Raw genomic sequence first — 20,448 nt, 5'->3', positions numbered from 1 at the left:
CTTATGACAAACAAAGCAGTTTTGAGAAAAATATGTCGTACGAAAGTTGTAAGGTTTCAATAATCATCAAATAATCATCAAACGACAATGCTTATTTAACCTTAAATGTAGGTATGATGGAACTCTCAAGGTCAACTTTAAAATTTTTAATAGAAACCCTCATTTCTTACAATATTGCAGCTGACATCGAAATCTTTTCACCTCTATAAAACTAGCTCCTAAATTTTCAAATTAATAAAATCATGAAATATGTAATACAGGCAATAGGAGTCGCTGGTTATCAATTAGCGCAATTTTTCTTAATATTAAAAATGTAAACTTTAACTTTGTCAAAGTCATATTTCATGATTTTATTAATTGTTCTAATTAAAGGATCTGTAAAAACTTATTAGTTTTTTCGTTAATTTGTGATTTATCATTGTAAATTTTCAAAATTTGAAAAAAATAAATCGAGTCTTGTGTAGATCAAAGTGCTGAAAGATAAAAAAGTTATAGTCCTTTAAAGTTTCAGAATCGTGAAGGTACCCCTTTTCCTCCTTCCCGTTACTTCAAATGGTGTTTTCACCGCTTTAATCAACGAAACTCTTTCTAAAATCGATTGAGAATTCTAATAAGATACTCTTTAGAGGATACTATTACAACTCTCAAGAAAATGCTGAATTTTTTTTGAAAAAAATTTTTTTTAATCCGGCGTTCTGTTATGAGTTTTGATAAAAACATTTATAAAAACATTTTTTACATATTAATATCATAAAAATATTTTTTTTTTAATGAGAATTTATGATTTGTATTCGAAGAAAATTTACACTTTCAAAATTCATTAATATATAGAAAAACTTTAGCAGAAAATTGACTCTTATGTATTAATTGTTCTTACTCCATATAATCTCTCTCTCTCTCTTAGTCGCACGTACGTTTGACGTTAAAAAAGGTGAATTATGATTATAGTATGCAAGAAGCATGTTTGTTTGATGCATGAAAACAGAAGTTCCGCGCTCTCATCGACAACAACGACAACTGGTTTCTATCGAGGTGCTCGATGCGATAAAAATGTGGCGTGCGTAGACGAAGCATTTAATGGATCGGAAAACCGGTTGTCCGTGGAATTACCGGCGAGTTCCTTTGGAACTATTCACGAGGTTCTACGATACAGTTCGCATTTTGTAAACTGAAAGCGCTCGCGCAACCACGGCACGGCGAGAGCATGAGTTTGAATATTAAACAGACCTCGGAATTATGCAGGGGCTTCGAGTGTGTCCTCGTGTTTTGCTGATTTACGTCGATACAACATGACTAGTCCTCTCCGTGAACATCGAAGTCAAGATAAATATTTATTGTATTGGCGCGCGGATTTGCAGCGAGAATTTTCCAACTGATTTCTACCTCGATATTCTCATCCCATATATTTCCGATGAATACTAAAGATTTTATGGCAAAACGTCGATTCCGTGAACTTGATTATTTAAAAGAGAAGATAAAAAAAATGTTTCTTTTCTTATATCGTCATTTATCAATTGCCCAGATTTGCATATCTTGACATTTAAAACGTATGCATTTTCAGCACTGTAATAATTTTCATGCAGAAATAGTTACGTTAAAAACAAGAAACAAGTATGTTGTTATTTTTATAAATTTTATTATACAAATATTTAATAAAATAAAAATTGAAAAAGACTTAAGATATATATTTTAAACGAATTTATACTTGAAATATATTTCGAAATATAATTAAAATAAAGATTCTGCATAAAACGTGATATAAAGTACATCTGTGTAAAGCGCATCTGTGTACACATTTAAATGTAATTATTTTCTCAAAGCATCTCTTTATGTGTAAATTTCGTATTGAGAAATATCTCTGGAAATAGCCATAACACATCATATAACACGAAATATTTACATATATAATCAGATTCGTAGAAATGTATCTCGATATTCATGAAGAAGACATTTCATCTGTTAAGTTATATAATGGAACTATCATTTAAAATAATTAAATTTTGATGTACGTGAAAATTACATAATTATTTATTAAATGTTTCTTTCCTTGCAATAATATGATTCGAGTAAGCGAAATATTTACTTATGCAGCGCACGAAGTCTTTTAATAATAGATGTCTCTTAACTCGTTAGTTAACACGCAACTTCTTTAACGTAATTACTGAGAATTTGCACATTGTTCTCTAATCACACAGCATTCTGCTTAACAATACATCTAAATTCATTTAAAAAGAGTTAATTTTAATGTACATAAAGTGACACGCGTGTGCGATTGTTTTTTTTATTGCAATGGTATTAAAAATTATAGGCTATATTGTTTAAATTTCTTCATTTCTGTTGGGAAATACTTAGTCTACCACGTTAGAAACATCGTTAAAATAATTACCAACCTCATTGCTACTCGTTGCGTCACCGAGACGCCACTTATCTTACAGACGTTAATTCCAGCTAATTAATTAAATTCGCGAGAATTCTATCGCTATCTTTAACTCATACATTAACTCATGATTCTTTTAAAGAAATATATTTTATATGCAAATAGATACATGTAGGATATCTAACATCTAAAATCCGAATATTTCTTGTAATATTTATCTCAGACATATCAGCTCAGTTAAATATTCAACAAAGTTGTCGTCCACTATAAATTGAAAGACGATAATCAAGGTGGAATGGCAAAATTTTGTTGATAAGTTACAAGTTACAGTTAACTCGCGAGCATGCAGCAGAGCTAACAGTACTTGGTGCAGTCACCTCGATTGGCAAGCTTTACATCACGAGTTCACAATGCAACAGGATGCAGCTGAAAGATGCTAGTCTCTTTGGCGGCAATACCACTGCATGCGCGGTACTCAAAACGAAAATTGTGTAAAAATACCGTAATTTTATGGTTAATGTTATTTCTACATAAACGTAGAAATAACATTAACCATAAAATACTATCTTCTCTTTCTTTTTTATCAACGCGTTAACATTTATTCTATATATTTTCGTAAATAGTAAAACCTATGAAAAATAAAGAAGATAATTCAAATTTTTTTGCAACTTACCTATGCATATTCCTAATACAAAGATAAATGTTTTTCTTCGCATCATTTCTGACCGTTAAATCTTCTCCCTCGATCTGCAACAAAAAACAAAATATCCTTTCAAAACTGCATATTGCAATAAAAGTCTAAAGTTAATGAATAGAAATTAATCATAACATTATCTGGTCGTTTTATATATATTTAAAAATAAAATGTCAATTTCATTAAAGTATAGAAGACTGAATATTTATAACAATTTTTAATAAATGTGCACAAATACAAGTTATAAAAGAAAGGTGACTCTATATATATACATATATATATATGCATGTATGTATATGTATATATATTTCGTGTCAGTATATTGATATTCAAGGAAAAGTATCGATCAAGAGCTTGGAAATGGGTACAGTATACGCCCAGCATATAATTTTCAACATTGTGAGGATGACCTCGTTTACAAGCCTGTTCACCTTAGGGAGTAACATAAAACTCCAGTCCGCAATGCAGCGCGAGAGCTTTATTAAAAGTTTTCATCCTGTGTTAGCAATGTTGCGCGAAGATACAGTATAGTCGGCTAAGGATGATCGGATTTGCAGATCTTCAAGCTTTTTGTTAATCGCTTGAATGTACATTAAAATACTTCAATACTGTTCGAATCCAATTTTGTAAAAAAATATGGAAAACTTCTTACGAAAATCAATTATTTTTTTATACATGTAGAGATCGCATAGCGCATTTAAGTTGTAAGGAAAACGTAAAAGAAAAATATTTTCGAATTTCACAAAAACGATTCTGATTCGATGGTGTAAATGAAACGAAGTTGCGCTATAGTCTGATTGCAATTACTCAATTTCCATAATATGTAGGCTGGTACATTCCGCTATTCAACGCTTCGTTTGCTGCACGAACACGCTTCTTACTGATAGCGTGCATGGTATCGTTCACCGAACGCATACTTTATGGTTTAATTATAGAAAGTAATTGTAGAAAGTACAATTATCAATCATCAGTAATGCGTACAGAGACGCAGTGCGTATATCCTAACTAAATAAATCTTTTTATCGTTCATGACGTATCGACTATTTTTGAAATATATGTGAAACTGTTATATGAAACAAACTCCAATGCGAAGTTCATTTCGTGTAGTAGTTTCATGTATGTTTCAAATTAGAAGCATGAAGAAGTCGGTCAGTAATTTCAGGTAGTTATGAGTTAACTAATTCATAAAATTAACAAGTCAAACATAAAATTTAAACATTTTAAATATTTCAAGCTTTCTTCGGATATTATCAAATATAATTCAAATGTTACTCAAAAAGATTTAAAAGTATAATGTAATCTTACCTTTTTTTATCTATGATTTTACGAATTATAAAATCTAAAATTGTATCTCATGCAAATCTAAAATTTAAAATAAGAACTGATAATATGGAAAAATTTAGTCATTCTCTTTTGTCCAACCGCCACAATTACTCGAATAAACATAACGATGACTTTCTCACTTTGCATTGAATTTATAAAGCCATATTCTGCTTTATCGCTCTTATTTCAGAACACATTGTGGCAAATTCGCTCATATTCCGTATTAATTCGACTCCTGGGAGGGCATGTCCAAAGTATCTATTAAATCCCATAGGTATGTAGCTCGTGGCACTGTGTCAAATAGCTTCATTTAAGTGACACTTTATAAAACGGCGCAGCGCGGTGTGGGCATCGACAATCGAAAGTTGTAACTCCGTCGTGCGAATGAAGACGTAACGTAATTACAACCCGGTGTCGTAATGAGGTTCATTTACTATGATGCTCACGAAATTAACGGTGTATACAATTAGTGAATCCATTTACGTTACATCTCCTGTATTTCGAGCAAATTTAAACGAACATCTTAATTCAAGCAAACATCTTATCATATATATTATGCAGATTCCTTCTTAATTTATTAAAGTTATACAATTTCACTATTCTTGGTACGTAAATATTTGACACAAAAAGCAATAGTAATAAATAAACGTTTTAAACCTGTAACATAGTATTCTCAAATAAACGTTTAATATGCAACGATAGAAATCATAATGGAATTCTATTTACTTTGTGGAGGACAGAATATATTTGAAGTAAATTCAGCTTATAAAGTATTTTAAATGTTAAAATATTTTCAGGACGGCAACAATTCGGTCGACGCGTGACCTTCGTGTTTGTTTTCCGACCTACAACGCGCCGTCACCGCCTCGCGTACACAAGGCCGCTCTATCATTCGTGCAGTTTACACTAAAATGAACTAGTAATGGCAAAGCGATATTTTATCGTAAATTTGAACTTTAATAGTGCCGTGCGATAACAGTATTTTGACAGTAAGTTCGTGCACAATTGTAATTATCTATGTCTTCGCGTATGTATATTGTATGAGTGCAATATGCAATTCCTATCAACCTGAGAGGAGGAGCAAGTCTAGGAGAGGCATCGAGCGACAGTGGAATAACTTTGGGGTGAGTAATTAATTAGTTATGTATTATTTCTTACGCGGAATTAATCGATTTCCTTTTAATTGGATTGTTCCTTTAAATGATTCAAAATATAAGGTTTAGAAAAAAGGCTATTTTTTACCAAATTAAAAAATTTTAGAGATTTCCGCGAATATTTTCTTCAAAAAGCTACGCGGGTTATCTCTGTGTCTTGATACATTGTTAAATGTCAAGGTTTCGTGAGTTTGCAGTTCAAGTCATCAGGGCGAAAAGCAAGACTGGGAAGAAACGCATTACTTGTAACTTGTAACCTTTACCATTGTAATGAATTCAACCGTTACTTTTATTATTACTTTAGTCTCTTATTATATTTATCATTTTTCAATAGATCGCATTATTTTAATTGATTAGAAGTATTTTATAATAGAAAATTTAAATATCGAAAATAATTTTGTACTTCTTAGACTGCATTCCGATAGTCAATATTGAAAATCTGTGGTATATATACAATATATAACAAAATATATACAATATGTAACATAAATTATAAATTTTTAGTATATATATTGGTAGTAAATATTGAAATTAATTCTAAATAACACCATTAATGCTTAAAATGTTTAATGAAATTTGCATTTGCAAATTACAATTTAATTTCTTAAACAGAAGCATAAATTAGAAAATGGAAATATTAATATAAAAAAACGTTTATTCATAAATAGTAACTAGTTAAAAATTTTAAGTTTTAATATTAATTTTTACAATATTGATTATTAAATAATACAATTTTTAAATCTAATATTTTACTTTAATATTACAAAAAATAATAAAAAACAAATTGTTACTTTCTAAGTAAGAATAACGGTAACGAGTTACTTTTTACAAAAAGTAACTGTAACGGTAACGAGTTACTTTTATGAAGTAACGTTCCTAACTCTGATAAAAACAACTCTTATCTTGATGAAGTTAAACTGCAATGTTCAACCGATATTTAACAATTTATCAAGACACGGACATCAAGACACGGAGAAACCCGCAAACTCCGCGTAACTTCTAAGTCTATAAACGTAATACAAAACAGAGAAAAAGAAAACTTTTTTGAAAAATAAATATAATTATTTAATTAAATAGATTCATTTAAAAAAGAAGAATAAAAAATTTGAAACACGCTGTTATTTTTTTGAAATTACTTATTTTGACCGTTGCTGCAATTTGGTTGTTATATTTGTATGTTAGTTTCATTGTAATTTGCGGCGCAGATTACTTTAGCCGCTGTTGTACATCATATCGGTGAGTGATAAATTAAATTAATTTTCTATTGAAATAATGGATCTGTGAATATTCAAATATACGTGAAATTTATATGTCAGAGAAGTGTGATAATATATTACAAATAAATAAAATTTCACAGATCCATTGCTTTCAAATGGACAGACTGGAATATAATAAATATTTAACTCTGAAAATATATACAGTTACTTGTCAATTTGTCGTGCATATAAAAAGAGTTCGTTTTATTGACATATTTTGTCGTGCATATAAAAAGAGTTCGTTTTATTGACATATTTTGTTGGCGTATTTTGTTTTCACACCAAAATATAATACTAATTACGAGAGACGTCAATTATATGAAATTTATACAGCAATCTTGCAAATACGTTGCGAGAATAAATAATACACGGAAAGAATGATTTTGCACTGAAGTATTTAAAAATTTAACTAAATACAGATTTAGAAATAATTTTATTAGATTATTAAATAATTAAACGCTCAAGCGAGTTACTGGAATGTCAATATTTCATGTGGTATTGCTCATGCTTGATTTTTCTACATAGGAATTGTTTTGATGGTTCAACAAAATTATTTTTAGATCTGTATCTAGCTAAATTTTTAGATCTTCATTAAAATTGGCCGGTGTGAAGTTGGCATCCGATTTTGAAAAAATCGATATATGAAACCTATCAGGAACTGTAGAACTCTTAGAGAACTTTAGAATTTCGTGATAAAAATTAATTTTTGCGATACTTGGGGCCACGCGAAGTTGGCACCCCATTTATAAATTTTTTTTTTTTTTTAGCTGAATCAGCGGAACTATTGTTAAAACTTAGCAGGAACTGTAGAACTATTGTGGGTGCAAACGAAACTGTGTATAAAATATTGATTTTTTCAAAATGGGGTGCCAACTTCACACCGGCTTAAAATTGTTCTTTCCATGTTACAGATTAAAACAAGTAAGGTAAGAAATTAAAAGGATAATAATAATAGATAATTATTTATAAAGATAGCAGAAAAATGATTATAATAACTATGCGTGTCATTTTATTTCTATATCTTTCTATCCTTTTATGAAATATTTTTCTTCCAAGATTGTATATTATATTAGTACATATATAATGTAAAAATGCAATATACCTACTCGGATATAATTTTTTCGATATATACCTTAGCAAAAATGAAAAAATGATTGAAAGTATTTCAGTCATTCTAGATATTTTATCTAATAAGAACACATAACATTTATTTTATTAATTACTTCTATAATGCGCCAATTTATCCTAAACTTTTATAGTTTATTCTATCCATTTGTATTGATTAATAAGTAAATTTTATCCCAGTTAAAATAACTTAAGATAACGGGAAATCCATATTGTTAGCTGATATGTTTCATCGCAGAAAAGATTTATAAAATAAATTAAGTAAAAAGTAATAGATAAAAAAAATTTTTTTAATTTACAAAGAAAAGAGAACTGTCGGTTACATCGGCAAGGATGATGGAAAGTTTGCATAAGTTGAACCGTACTTTTACCGGATAAAATTTTAACCAAAATCTAAAATTGTATGTGTATGAGAATATAATTAGAAAACGATTTAATTAGAAAACTGTTTAAGTCAAAATAAATCTAATCAGAACAATATTCGATAAAAATAAAGTAATTTAAAAAATATAAAAGATAAGAGTCACAAGATAAGATGCTTATACATTTTTCAAATAATTATCGTTAGGATAAAGTTATCAGCTTATTGCCTCGAGGTTGTAAAAAATTTTCTGTAAAAGAGGACGTAAAAGAGATTGAAATCTTTAAGAGAATTAGCGAAAGAGACCGTTATATTCCACTCGCAAAGGAAAAAGACGTTCTTTAATAGAAAAATATAGGAAAATATGTCATCTACAATGTCATCTCCTTATTTGCAAGACGAGGTATACGGGAAAATATTTTATTCTCTTTTTTTTAACAACCGAGATAACACATATATGATAGAGTTTCACATGGTGTGTGTAAGTTGCGAGGAATAACTTTAACGCAAGAGGAAGGAGAGATGAATAGTGAATCACGAACGCCTCTATCTAATTAATTAGCACGTGAAAGGATTAAGCCATCAGAGCAAGAGACATCAAAGTGCGCTTTTAGTCATGTGAACGGAGCATATGTGCAAGATTCACATGTTACAATGTCTATGATGCAGCTCGCAGGGATCATTCAGCTAGTCAGTAGTACCCAAAGGAGGTCGACCTCAAGGCTTGTCAATTAGATTAGTACAAGTTGGCTTGCCTCGGGGACAAGAATCTAGTCTCGTCGCACAACGCTACGTTATCGTTCGCGATCTCTTTGTACGCGGCAAACAGGGCAGCGGCTTTGAATGTCGATTCTGAATGTTTGTCTAGAACTTCGTATCCGCTGTTTACCATGACCCAAATAGACCAAATATCGAGCGCTGTACGATTATTGTAACCCAATACTTCACAGAGTTACATCGCTGCCGTTTGCACATATATCGGTAAATGCTTCCGTATTTACATTTTGCGCTTGGATTAGCAGGACCAACGCTACGATTTTTTTCAAAAAATTTACTCAATATATTCGTATTCCAGGAAAATCATTCGCGTTATTACGATATATTAATCGGTAACATCAAAAGATGTATTAAGTACATTGCTTTATAGGTTATTACATTGAAAAGTACGCGTAATAAAGGAGAATGCCATGAAACTTTGTTGCGAGTAATATAAAAAAATATACGTCGTGCTTTTTATTGTACTGTATATGTATATATAAATATATAGATATATAATACAGTAAAAAGTATGACATACGATTTTTTCAAAAAAAAAAAGAGAAAAATGAAAAATGATCACTGTAGAAAGTTAACTCGTGTATGCGATAATTAAAACTGATGATGTAACATCAATTAGCCTTTTAACGTCTAATATATCATTTAAATTCAAATATTTTTTTAGCTTTAAATACTATATATTGGAAGCGCTTGCACTCTTTTATCTCTTGCGTTACGGTGAGTGCCGTTATTGTGCTGGATTAATCTGTCGCAGCTAGCTAAAGCAATAGTACGCGTCCATTTGGTGACAATTCAGCAGCAGTCATTGCACAAAAGTGGGATACATAAAGGATGCATTTTCCACCAATCTTGCTCCCTTTGTTTCCGTTGATTGGATCGCTTTTCCGCGCTCCGTTGCGAAAAGCCTTTTTTCGCCATGAATTGGGCCACTGCGCCCCGTCCATCTCTCCGGAACGTGAAACGTATCGAGAGATAGTAGAAAGTTTAGTATAATTCTTAAACGCTGAGATGTGTGTGTTGTGCCGAGCTCTGAGTCACGGTAGCGGATATCCTTCGCATTGAAGAAATCGCCTATATCGAAGACAACTTAGACAACGTATCTGCATGTATAATACTATTGCGACATTCCCTTTTCGTTAAGCGAAGAAGTCTGTTAGAGATTATCACAAGCTCATTTTCAGATTTCAATTTTGATTATATTCTCGTACAACTTGTTGAAAAGATAAAAGAGCTAAAATAAGTACTTATGATTTTAATGATTTTTATCATTACAGTACTTATATTATATAACTTTGACGACAGAAAATGTGATTATTAGAAAAATGAAATTCAATTAAAAAATCGCGACGTTATGGAATTGTTAATCCAAATTTGATTGGAGACACGAGTGCACGCTAAAGCCGTGCATGCACATTAAAGCCGTCGTACACAAATTGATGTAAAAATGCATGTTTAATATAAATATATAGGATAAACTCGGGTAAGATGGCCATAGTTTTTTTAAACGTAAAAAACATACTATTATTTTTGTTATTTCTTAATAGCGTTTGATATACCACTTCACTGAAGCTTAAAGTAATAATAACTATTGATTGTTGTACATTTTGTAAAATAATAAATAAAACTTATAATTTCATATATTTAGTACAAATATATATAATTGCATATAACTTAGTTGTAATTATAAATATAATAATGATATTGCAATATTAACATAAAAATTATAATTATTTTAAACTAAAAAAACCAAACAAAGATTACTATAATCAAAACAATTATATGTTTGTATGTGTGTGTGTTATGAGCTATCTTTTCCAAATTGTGACGGAAAAATAGACATGGTATTAATAAATGAACAGTGAAAATAAAAATACGAATTATAGATCACATTACAATTTACGTACTTTTATTACTTAACGTTGATTAGGGCAGTTTAATTGCAATAATTTATTTAACGTTATAGTAGCTTTTAGTGGACACATGCAAACCTTTGTAGGCAAAATAAAAATTACATAAATTTTGTTATTCTGTATAGTATACGCACATAAACTACTGCAAATATTAATTCTTAACAATGACTACAAAAATGCACTATTTAGTGATTATCAGAAAAATCACAGCCTATATAATCATAATATCCTAGTTTACCCTATTAAACTGCGAAATCCTCAATATACTTTTTGCGCTGTTTCGTAAAATATATATTGGGGACGTTTTATTATTCAAAATGTTTGCATTTTACTTTTACACTCTAATTAAATACATATGGATATCAGTGCTTACTAGTGCGTCTCATTTATTTTGCTATAAAAGTTTAATTACAACGCAAAGGCTGCCCTTCGGCATAGATGTAGAAATTTTGCTGTAGCAGTGAGAAGAGCGGCGAAGGAAAACGCTGCACTTTCTCCTAGCTGCAGCGAACGATGCGGTACGAAAAGCGGTTTACTAAAGCGAGAACACGAAGCGTCACGAGCTACGCCGAGTTGATCCATCGTCATAGCTGACGGAAAAGTGAAACACATTTCTAGCACATGAATTCTCCATACCGTCTACTTGTTCCTCCAAACGCAACGCGTCCCAAGTGCATACACAAACCGCCTGTGGATTTGCGTTGCACAAGTTCCTTCATTTACATGCTAATACAACTACTGGCGACTCGCGGATAGTTAAGGACGCATTGTTGCACGAAGGAGCTCGCGTAATTCGAGCGTGTAAATTTTGCTGCATTTCTGTAGTGTACTTTCTCGGATTTTTCGAAGATCGTAGTAAATACTGCAATTGTAAATAACGCGCGATCCGCGTCAGAAATAGATTATAATTTCGCGAAGCTTAAATCAAAATCAGTTATTCAATCAGGTTTGACAGATCGGTTTACTAAAAAAAATCTAATAATAATAATAAATAAGAAGACTCTACCAGGTCAATTCAAAACCGAGCTATAAAAGGTGTAAATAGTAAATTTTATTATTCTTTTATAACAATTTCACGGAACGTTTCGACTGTACTAAGTCCTCATCAGCCGTGTTTACAACTGGAAATAATGTTACCACTGAATTATTGACTGGACTTTCTTTTTTGATCACATTGACTACCCTTTCTCGCTGTTAACTGAAGAATTGGTTTGGATTTACTTTTGATATACGTTTTATAATTTGACTCAGTATAACATGGTTGAATTTATAATACATTGTGTGATTGTTCGATGAAATAATTCGATACCGTTACCGAAATTAATTTTAAGTTTAATGTCTATTTAAATTATTGTTTCGGAGATTTTATTTATTTATAAACACGCTGATGAGGACTTAGTCGAAACGTTTCGTGAAATTGTGAATAAAAGAATAATAAAGTTTACTGTTTACTGTACCTTTTATAGCTCGGTTTTGAATTGACCTGGTAGAGTCATCTTATTTATTGTTGAAATTTATACGAGTGAATTATATAATATATTTTCTATTGTAATTACTAATAATAATAATCGAGCTTAATGATAGTGACAATAATTGTTAAAGTTTTGGTGAAATAGTTCGAATCAAATGTTCGATTAATAAAACTACCTTCCTCAAACATTTTTTCCAAATCAACGCTATTATTTGTTTATTAAATACTGTATCAATATATGTTAAAAATGCATTAATTATTACTAGTCTTTTTCAGTATTTATGTGAGTTCTCTTTGGTTCTTCTGTCCGCGAGCACTTTGCATTTTGCATATTTTAATAAAGAAAATTTTTGCGGTAGACAATCGCGCCCCTTGCCATATTTTTGCTATCTCGCTACGGTATGCTTATGAATATGTTTTCTGCATAAGAGTGCAAATGAAACTCATGTAAACGTTATGAAGATAGTAAAATTTCGAGAATTGCGAATTTCGTAAAAATGCAAAGCAGAGAAAAAGCTTCACAGTAAAAACTTAAAAAAAAAAGTTATAAAAAAGAATCGTTTCGACTATGGAAAGTTTCGCTTTTAATGATATTTAAAATAACTTCAAGAAGTATTAAATTTCATTCACTCTACTCGCGACAATGCTGCACTTTGCGCTTTGAACAAAGGCTGTACAACTTTTATAGAAAATTTCAAACTCGTGATGAATTTACTGCATGCAAGAGAAGCTGTTAAAAATATATTAATTCTAAAGGCTTTGTTAAAATACAAAGATTGAAATTATTATTAAATTACGTATGAAATTATGAAAAATATTATTTCAAATAATAAACGATACAATATTGAAAAAATTGCAGATATTAAAATTTAATTTATGAAAGACAAAATTTTTATATCTATTCATCGTTCAATTAACCACAATTAAATGCATAATAATTATGCTCCTCCTTCTTTTTAATTTTAATACAACAGGGTGGTTTCTTTTGCTTTAGCTCTACTTGTCTCTCGCAGTAAAGAAACTGTATTGGATATTTATGTACTGTCTCCCCAGTAAATTTACATTCCCGCACTGGGTGCTTGACCGAGCGTCTCTGAGAAAAAAAAACCATTGGTCTCAAGTATAGATGGCAGGTCAGCGGAGCGTGACCACCTGTTCTCCCTTGGTATTTCATTGTTGGCTCTTCGTGGCTCTTCGTGTTTCATGATGTTTTGCCGGATACAGTGCACACGACTGTACGCTCCACTAACTTCAACGTCCGTCGCGATGTCTTCGCGCTTCGTGACTGTGGTGTGGGCGCTAGGGCGAAGGAGAACCAGTTCGGATCAACGGAGCTAACGGTACTTTTTGCAACTAATATTTGCGAGCTATGTACATGTTAACATAAAGGCCTCTTAGTTGTCTTGAGAATGTTTGCTTCCTGTTATTAGCTCTATAAACCTTTCTATTAAAATACAACAATTTATATTTGGCTATTAAACAAAGTTACGGAAGACATTAATAATGCAAATAAATAATGCAACATTAAGTATTGTAAGTACTGTAATTTTAGTACTTTATAAAATACTAAAATTGATTTAATTAATGTACGATATAATTCTCAAATTTAGTTATTATTCAATTAATTATAATTATGTATATATTATTCTGATCGTTAAAATTTATGGCACATTTAATGCTTTAGTGATTATGTTCATTTGTTACGAAAAATTGCTTGTTTGTAACATTATTACTGTATTGTCAATTGCTAAAAGACTTAGCAATTGATAATACAGTAATATCGGTGACATCTGTTTAATTAATCTTGCATACAGCATATCAGATGAATAAATAATTTATTTTAAATATTATATAAGCCGAATTTAAAATTTAAAATATTATAAATTTAAAACAATTTATTTCACCTTCTATAAAAAAACAACTCGCCGAAGAAAGACATACATACAAATTATTTACTGAAAATTATTACTTGAAAATGATGTATACTTTTATTTTTACTTCTAAATTATAATTATAAAGAAAAAAATACTCTATATATTACATTCAGTTAAAAATGAGTTTTTCCAAAACCTTGCCTTCGATTAGGACATCACGAGAAACTTTATTGGAGAAACGTAGACAAAGCAGACGTGTGTTTAGTGTCGTATAAAGTTACACGCTTCGCAGCGTTCGATTGCAAACGCGATTCACGTTAAAGCACACAGTGTAACCTATATAAAAATTTATTCAATCAGCTCTCAAGATATTGTTGGTATACCAAAGTACATTAATTTATTATTAATACATTAATTTAATTATTTACATAATTACTTCCGGTTGCTATATTTCCAATTACTACACATTTTAGTCCTGTATTAGAGAATGTAAGAGAATGAATATAATATATATCACAATAAAGGGAGAGGAAACTACTAGGTAAATAAATTGCTGTATAGTGTAGATTATAATTTGATTCAATCTTCTTCTGAGTTTTATTTAATATAATGATTCAAGTTAATTAAAGAGAATCTTGAAAGAAATGTGTGTATATTGTATTCCGAGATTTAATCATTATAGAATTTTAATATAATTATTTTCTGGAATAATTTACTACATGGTACAGAAAAAGTTATTATTTATTTTAATCTCATAAAAACTATTTGAACAAAATGTTTTTATTTCGTTTATATAAAATTGTGTGCAAATTGTAAAACGTAAAAATAACTGAAAACATGCACAATTGTTAATTTTAATTTATATCATGCAATCCAATTATATAAGAAATCTCGGGAAAAATATTTTTCTCGTAATCCAATTATGAAACAAAAAAAACTGTTGAACAACATTAGATAAGAAAATATACAGTTTGCGAATCAATATACTGAAAAAAGTGATGTTTTAGCAGCATTATTTTAGTTGAAAATAATTATATTTCATTAATACGTCATGCGCTGGTTTCATTAATATATTTAATGAAACAAATATGTCATGCTCTTGTTTTAATAAAATAATTACTTGTGTTTCATTAATAGATATTATTATTAAAAATTAAAACGAGATTATTTTCAATTAAAATAATGTTGATAATACATTATTTTTTCATGTGCACCTATTCATTGGATACATTATTTCGTTATTATAAACATTATATCATGATATATCGATTAACACGACAACGGGAGAGATCGATTGTTCTTGGTCAATAATGATTGGATACAGGATCATTCTCATTATGATTGTAACGATGCTCTATGCGATGCATCAGTGAAATTGAAGGACGCGGTGGGAGTGGCTAGCAAGTGCTGTCAATCGAATTCAACGTGATGCAACGTGAATGTCAACCGATGACGGAATGACATTCTGATATCGATTCGCTTGTTCACGGTCGGCCTCCATTGTTTCGCCGTGCGCGCCCGCGTTTGTGCTCCCAGTTGCGACGAATTTGCATTAATGAGCGATTATGCGTGCACTGCATTTTATAAATATGGTTATGCGGAAACGTTTGATCGCCTCATCCGTAGACGCGCTTTGAAAATGTAAATGTTACGCGAACGAAAAGAACGCAGATGCTGCTTAATAGATCTCCTTGTAATAATACAAATGATTAATGTTTCAAGGACAACGAATTACATTTGCAAACATTAATTAATTTATATCTTTGTAACAGATAATTTCGATATATTCGGATAAATTTATACCTTTGTAACAGATCAAATAATATTAATGAAAATTAAATAATATTAAATGGTAATAAATATTTAATTTATCACTCGATAGCAATCAGTTGTAAAAAAGAATAATTAATATCTTTGCATCTTTTTATGGAAAACACTCTTACATGCTTCACGTATGTTTTTTATAATTTTGTTTTGTTTTGTTAACATATTCAAAAAGTTTTAATTTTTTAAGACAGATAAGAGTCAAGGTTTCAAAGTTTTTAAAACAAATAGAAGTTAAGTTTTATCATATTTGAAGTTTTTGTTATATTCTTCAATGTTCTTCATTAGGTTTTCGTCTGTAGATCTATTGGTAAGGTAAAGAAACTTTTTCATTAAACACTGAAAGAGTCAACTTTTTCCAACTGGAAGCAATACCGAATGTTTCCTATCGGCCGTACTTCAAGCAAGGAAACGGCAATCGTGCGATTTTCCAGTTCGTTTGGTAACGCTAGTAGGGAAACACGTTACGTCACTCTCTAAAACGTTGTAATGATCCTCTTTATTGGCTGAAACGTCGAAGAAGCGCGCCCACCGCCTTCGTATTTGCTCGACTGCAGCGGCGCATTGTTTCCGTTCCGACTACTAAATCCACGTTAAAGTTAGCCAAGCTGCAACATTCGATTGCAAGTACGAGTAGCCGGTTAACTGCTCCAAAAGTTTCCGATCGAGTATCGCGTTTAAACAGATATCCTAAGCTTATGAGAGTCTAACGTAACGACCCGTCTCTTTTCATCAAACAAAATGCAGTATTTGCAGTTCGAGAAACATTTTGCAAGTAATAGTTTTCGTTGAATAAAGCTCTCGAAGTAGTAAGGTGACATCTAATGCCTTTTAAGCTGATATTAGTCTTAAATCTTAAGATGTCATAATAAACCAATCACAGAGTCATTTTGCATCTTAAGACATTACTTAAGACAGTCTTAAAATAAGAACGGACTATGAATATCTGCCTTAATGACAATTTTTAATGTCAATAAGACGTCATTAAAACGTTACTTTGCTTAAGCCCTACTTTAAAAAATCAACAACTTTATTAATATATCAAATCCTGCTAACACACTTTAACGAAATTAATAATAATAAAAAATACAAGATATTTGTAAACAAGATATTTATAAACGAATCTTTTCAATTAGTCGACATGTGAAATGTACAGTTCATTGTGCAATATTCTATTTGCGAAGAAGCGGAATCGCAATTTCCACAAATTATATCTGCTTAAGCGGAATACTATCCGAATAATTGGATCTGGTGTTGAAAGGTAATTAACCCTTTATTATCGATGGAATAATAGTTCCACAGCATGTTCATAGCTAATCGCAAATAGCTGTTCAAATTGCGGTCTTAAACATATTATCCATGCGGAATATTCATTGCTAAATTACGATTAAAGATACATTCATCGCCTCAATGCTATCGCGTTATCAGATAATTACTGATATCACGGGAACGTATCACACCGTATTGCGCACGTGGCCCGATTTGCTCCGTATGATATCTTGGGGCGGTTCTAGTTTTTTTCTAAATCACCGTCCTATTTATTCGGTGCTTTTGTTGTCGAGTATACTCTAAGCGGATTGAATCATTTCGTAGACCCATCACGCCACGGTGAGCCTTGCATCGTGCGTAGATACGAGTATGAGTAACAGTGCGAATACGAGTGCCCAATTATCCAATAACGAGTCACGGCCTTGTCTTGCGTTGTCGAACAATGACGTCCCATTACGCTCTCTTAGTTTGTTTGCTGTTGGTTGGGTTGTTGGCTACCATGTTGCGAGAATGTTTGCCTCGGATACGCTGGAGGCTGGGGAAATGCACCAAATCTTTTATGCAAATCGGATACATGTAGGGTGCGTTCCATTATTCTTTGTGGGAGTATTGAAAATCTATAGTTCGCGTTACATACGCTATAGATTTTCAGTACTTGCAGTGAATAACGGAACGCAGCCATAGACGTATATTTAAATTCCGCGTATTAATCTGTTCGTTCACCTCTGAGACGGGAATTGAAACTGATATAAACTAGATATATGACTTTCGATTTTGTACATACACATGCATTGAATCAACGTATCTATACTTATTTATGATACTACAGCTGCATTTAATTTCTCACAACATGACATTATTTTAATTTTAAGCGCGTCACTATAAAATACATATTGCGTCTCGTATGAGAAAAAAATCAATAACAGAAAAAATTTGTTTTAGATATATCATGTATGTTCGTAACTCACTGAAATAGCTTCAAAAATTCAAATATTAAAAGCTTGAGAGAAAAATGTTCAAATATAACAGCTTTAAAAAGCCGAATTTTAAAAGCTTGAAGTATTAATAAGTTTTGGGAATAAAAATTTAAACGTTTAAATAATTCTAGTCAAATTAAAATTTTATGTTTAATTTATAATAATATAAAAAAAGTTTTTATATTTTTATATTTTAAATTAAAGTATACTTACACAAAAAAATTAATTTATATTTTGTTTTTATACAAATTAATAATCCATATTTATTATTATAGCTAAAAAATTATCCAGTTATATAGTCATATAGTTAATATAAAAAAATATTAAAAAATTAAATATCTGTAATATTTGTACATAAACGCTCCATTATATTGTTTCTTAATTTAAAAAATGCGAGAGATTTTTATAGTTTCGCCGATCTTTATTAGTACTGGATACGCTCGTGCATTTCTTTTTCTGCTCGTCTCTTTCACTTCTCGTGCCGCTGCTAATTAGAAGTGCTACGGCGTAATACGATCTCCCATAAGGCCGGCATGTTCATTGTGTCACAGGCGAGTAACGTCACTCACGACGCGCGAAAGCAAATTGCAAAATAGCGATGGGGACCGCGAATTACCGTCACGAGGAGGGCATTGTTCGCGTGAAGCCGACACAACGACGTTTCTCCGTGGAAAATGTTCCCAGGATGTTTCCGTAGGCATAAATCGGGTGATTAATCGCAACGTGTCTCGTCATTGTCACTATAGGTACCCTTTGTTTGATAATGCCTGACATTCGTGTTTATTGCCTCATCAGCAATCTCCGCCCTCTGGATGCATAAAGGGCAATTGGCATTTATAAATTGTTAAGTAAGATTATTAATACAATATCTCTGCGTCATATAAATCCCGCTAGTCTATTTTCAGAGAAAATATTTAGAGAAAGTATTTAGTAAAAAATCGGATATTGTTTCTAAAAATAAATAAGACAAACACAAATTAATTTGTATTAAATGGCAATCTATATTAATCAAATTACTTTTGTTAAAAAACAAGACAAGATAATTCAAAATAACTCTTATTAAAACTAACACTAATATAAAAATAATATAATTTATTTTCTATCTTTCTATATCCATTTGCTGAGTACAATATTTCTTAAATTATTTTGTAATTGTGTACAAGAACCACGTACGTGTTTTTTATTAATTAGTTTTTTAATTTGTTTTCTATATAAAGTGATATTAAAGACATGAACAATTTCTTTAAGGTTGTATGTTAGTAACACAAAGGAAAGTGTGGCATAGTCGACGAGCACGCAATGTCTGTCCGGAAGCGGAGTTTCGTTTTTATGAAGTAGTGAAAGTTGGATTAATCGCAACACACAGTGGCTACGACGCAATAAAAATCTATGGGTACATAGTTTCATTGAAGCTTCGACCTTAATAGCTTGCGAATTACGTACTCGTCACAATATTAATTTTTGCTTCTTCGATTAATTAACACCTATTGTACATCCGTCAGCATAATTTATTGTTTCCGCATAAAAGTTCATTAGAATTAAATTCACGTTATGCCCATTCAGTCCTGATGCACGTAAACGTGTATGCACTGGCAATACAATGCAGTCGAATATCAATATAGAAAAACATAGATATAATTAAGCGTAATAAAAATTGTAACTTCATAATATTTTTAAATATCATATATTTTTATTCTTTTCCTCCCAAAACTACGTTAAACTTTTTTATTAAAAATTCGAATTAAAAAAACAATCCTTTTTTATTTTATGGAACAAAATTTTCTATTTAAATAAAATAAAAAATAAAGTTTTTTTTCTATTTAAAATATAACGTAATCATGTTACTTTTATCGAACAAATATGTTTTTATAATGGTGATTCTTTCTAAATTTATCACTTTACAGAAAATAATATACAAAAGGATTAAGAGAGAGAGAGAGAGAAATAGAATAAAAATTGCGTGAATTTTTGTCTAAAATATCATATTGTTATAATATCAAGAACAGTAAATTTCACGCACTATATTTTTCATTTCATTCTATGCATAAAATAATTT

General features: G+C 30.7%; 1 protein-coding gene across 1 annotated transcript in view; it reads right to left on the bottom strand.

Annotated features, from left to right (window-relative positions):
• The window catches only part of LOC108764203 (mucin-4), a 58,601-nt gene that overhangs the window by 16,137 nt on the left and 22,016 nt on the right, over positions 1-20,448 (bottom strand). The window contains exon 2 of the mRNA XM_018512321.1: positions 3,051-3,124. Within this exon, the coding sequence (XP_018367823.1) occupies positions 3,051-3,096 (46 nt within the window). The 5' untranslated portion in view covers positions 3,097-3,124. The remainder of the gene's footprint in view (positions 1-3,050; positions 3,125-20,448) is intronic.

The sequence above is a fragment of the Trachymyrmex cornetzi genome, unplaced genomic scaffold (genome assembly GCF_001594075.2).
Source record: "Trachymyrmex cornetzi isolate Tcor2-1 unplaced genomic scaffold, Tcor1.1 scaffold4, whole genome shotgun sequence".
Classification (NCBI taxonomy): Eukaryota; Metazoa; Arthropoda; class Insecta; order Hymenoptera; family Formicidae; genus Trachymyrmex; species Trachymyrmex cornetzi.
Note: the sequence above shows the minus strand (reverse complement) of the source record. Positions and strands in the feature narration are given on the sequence as shown.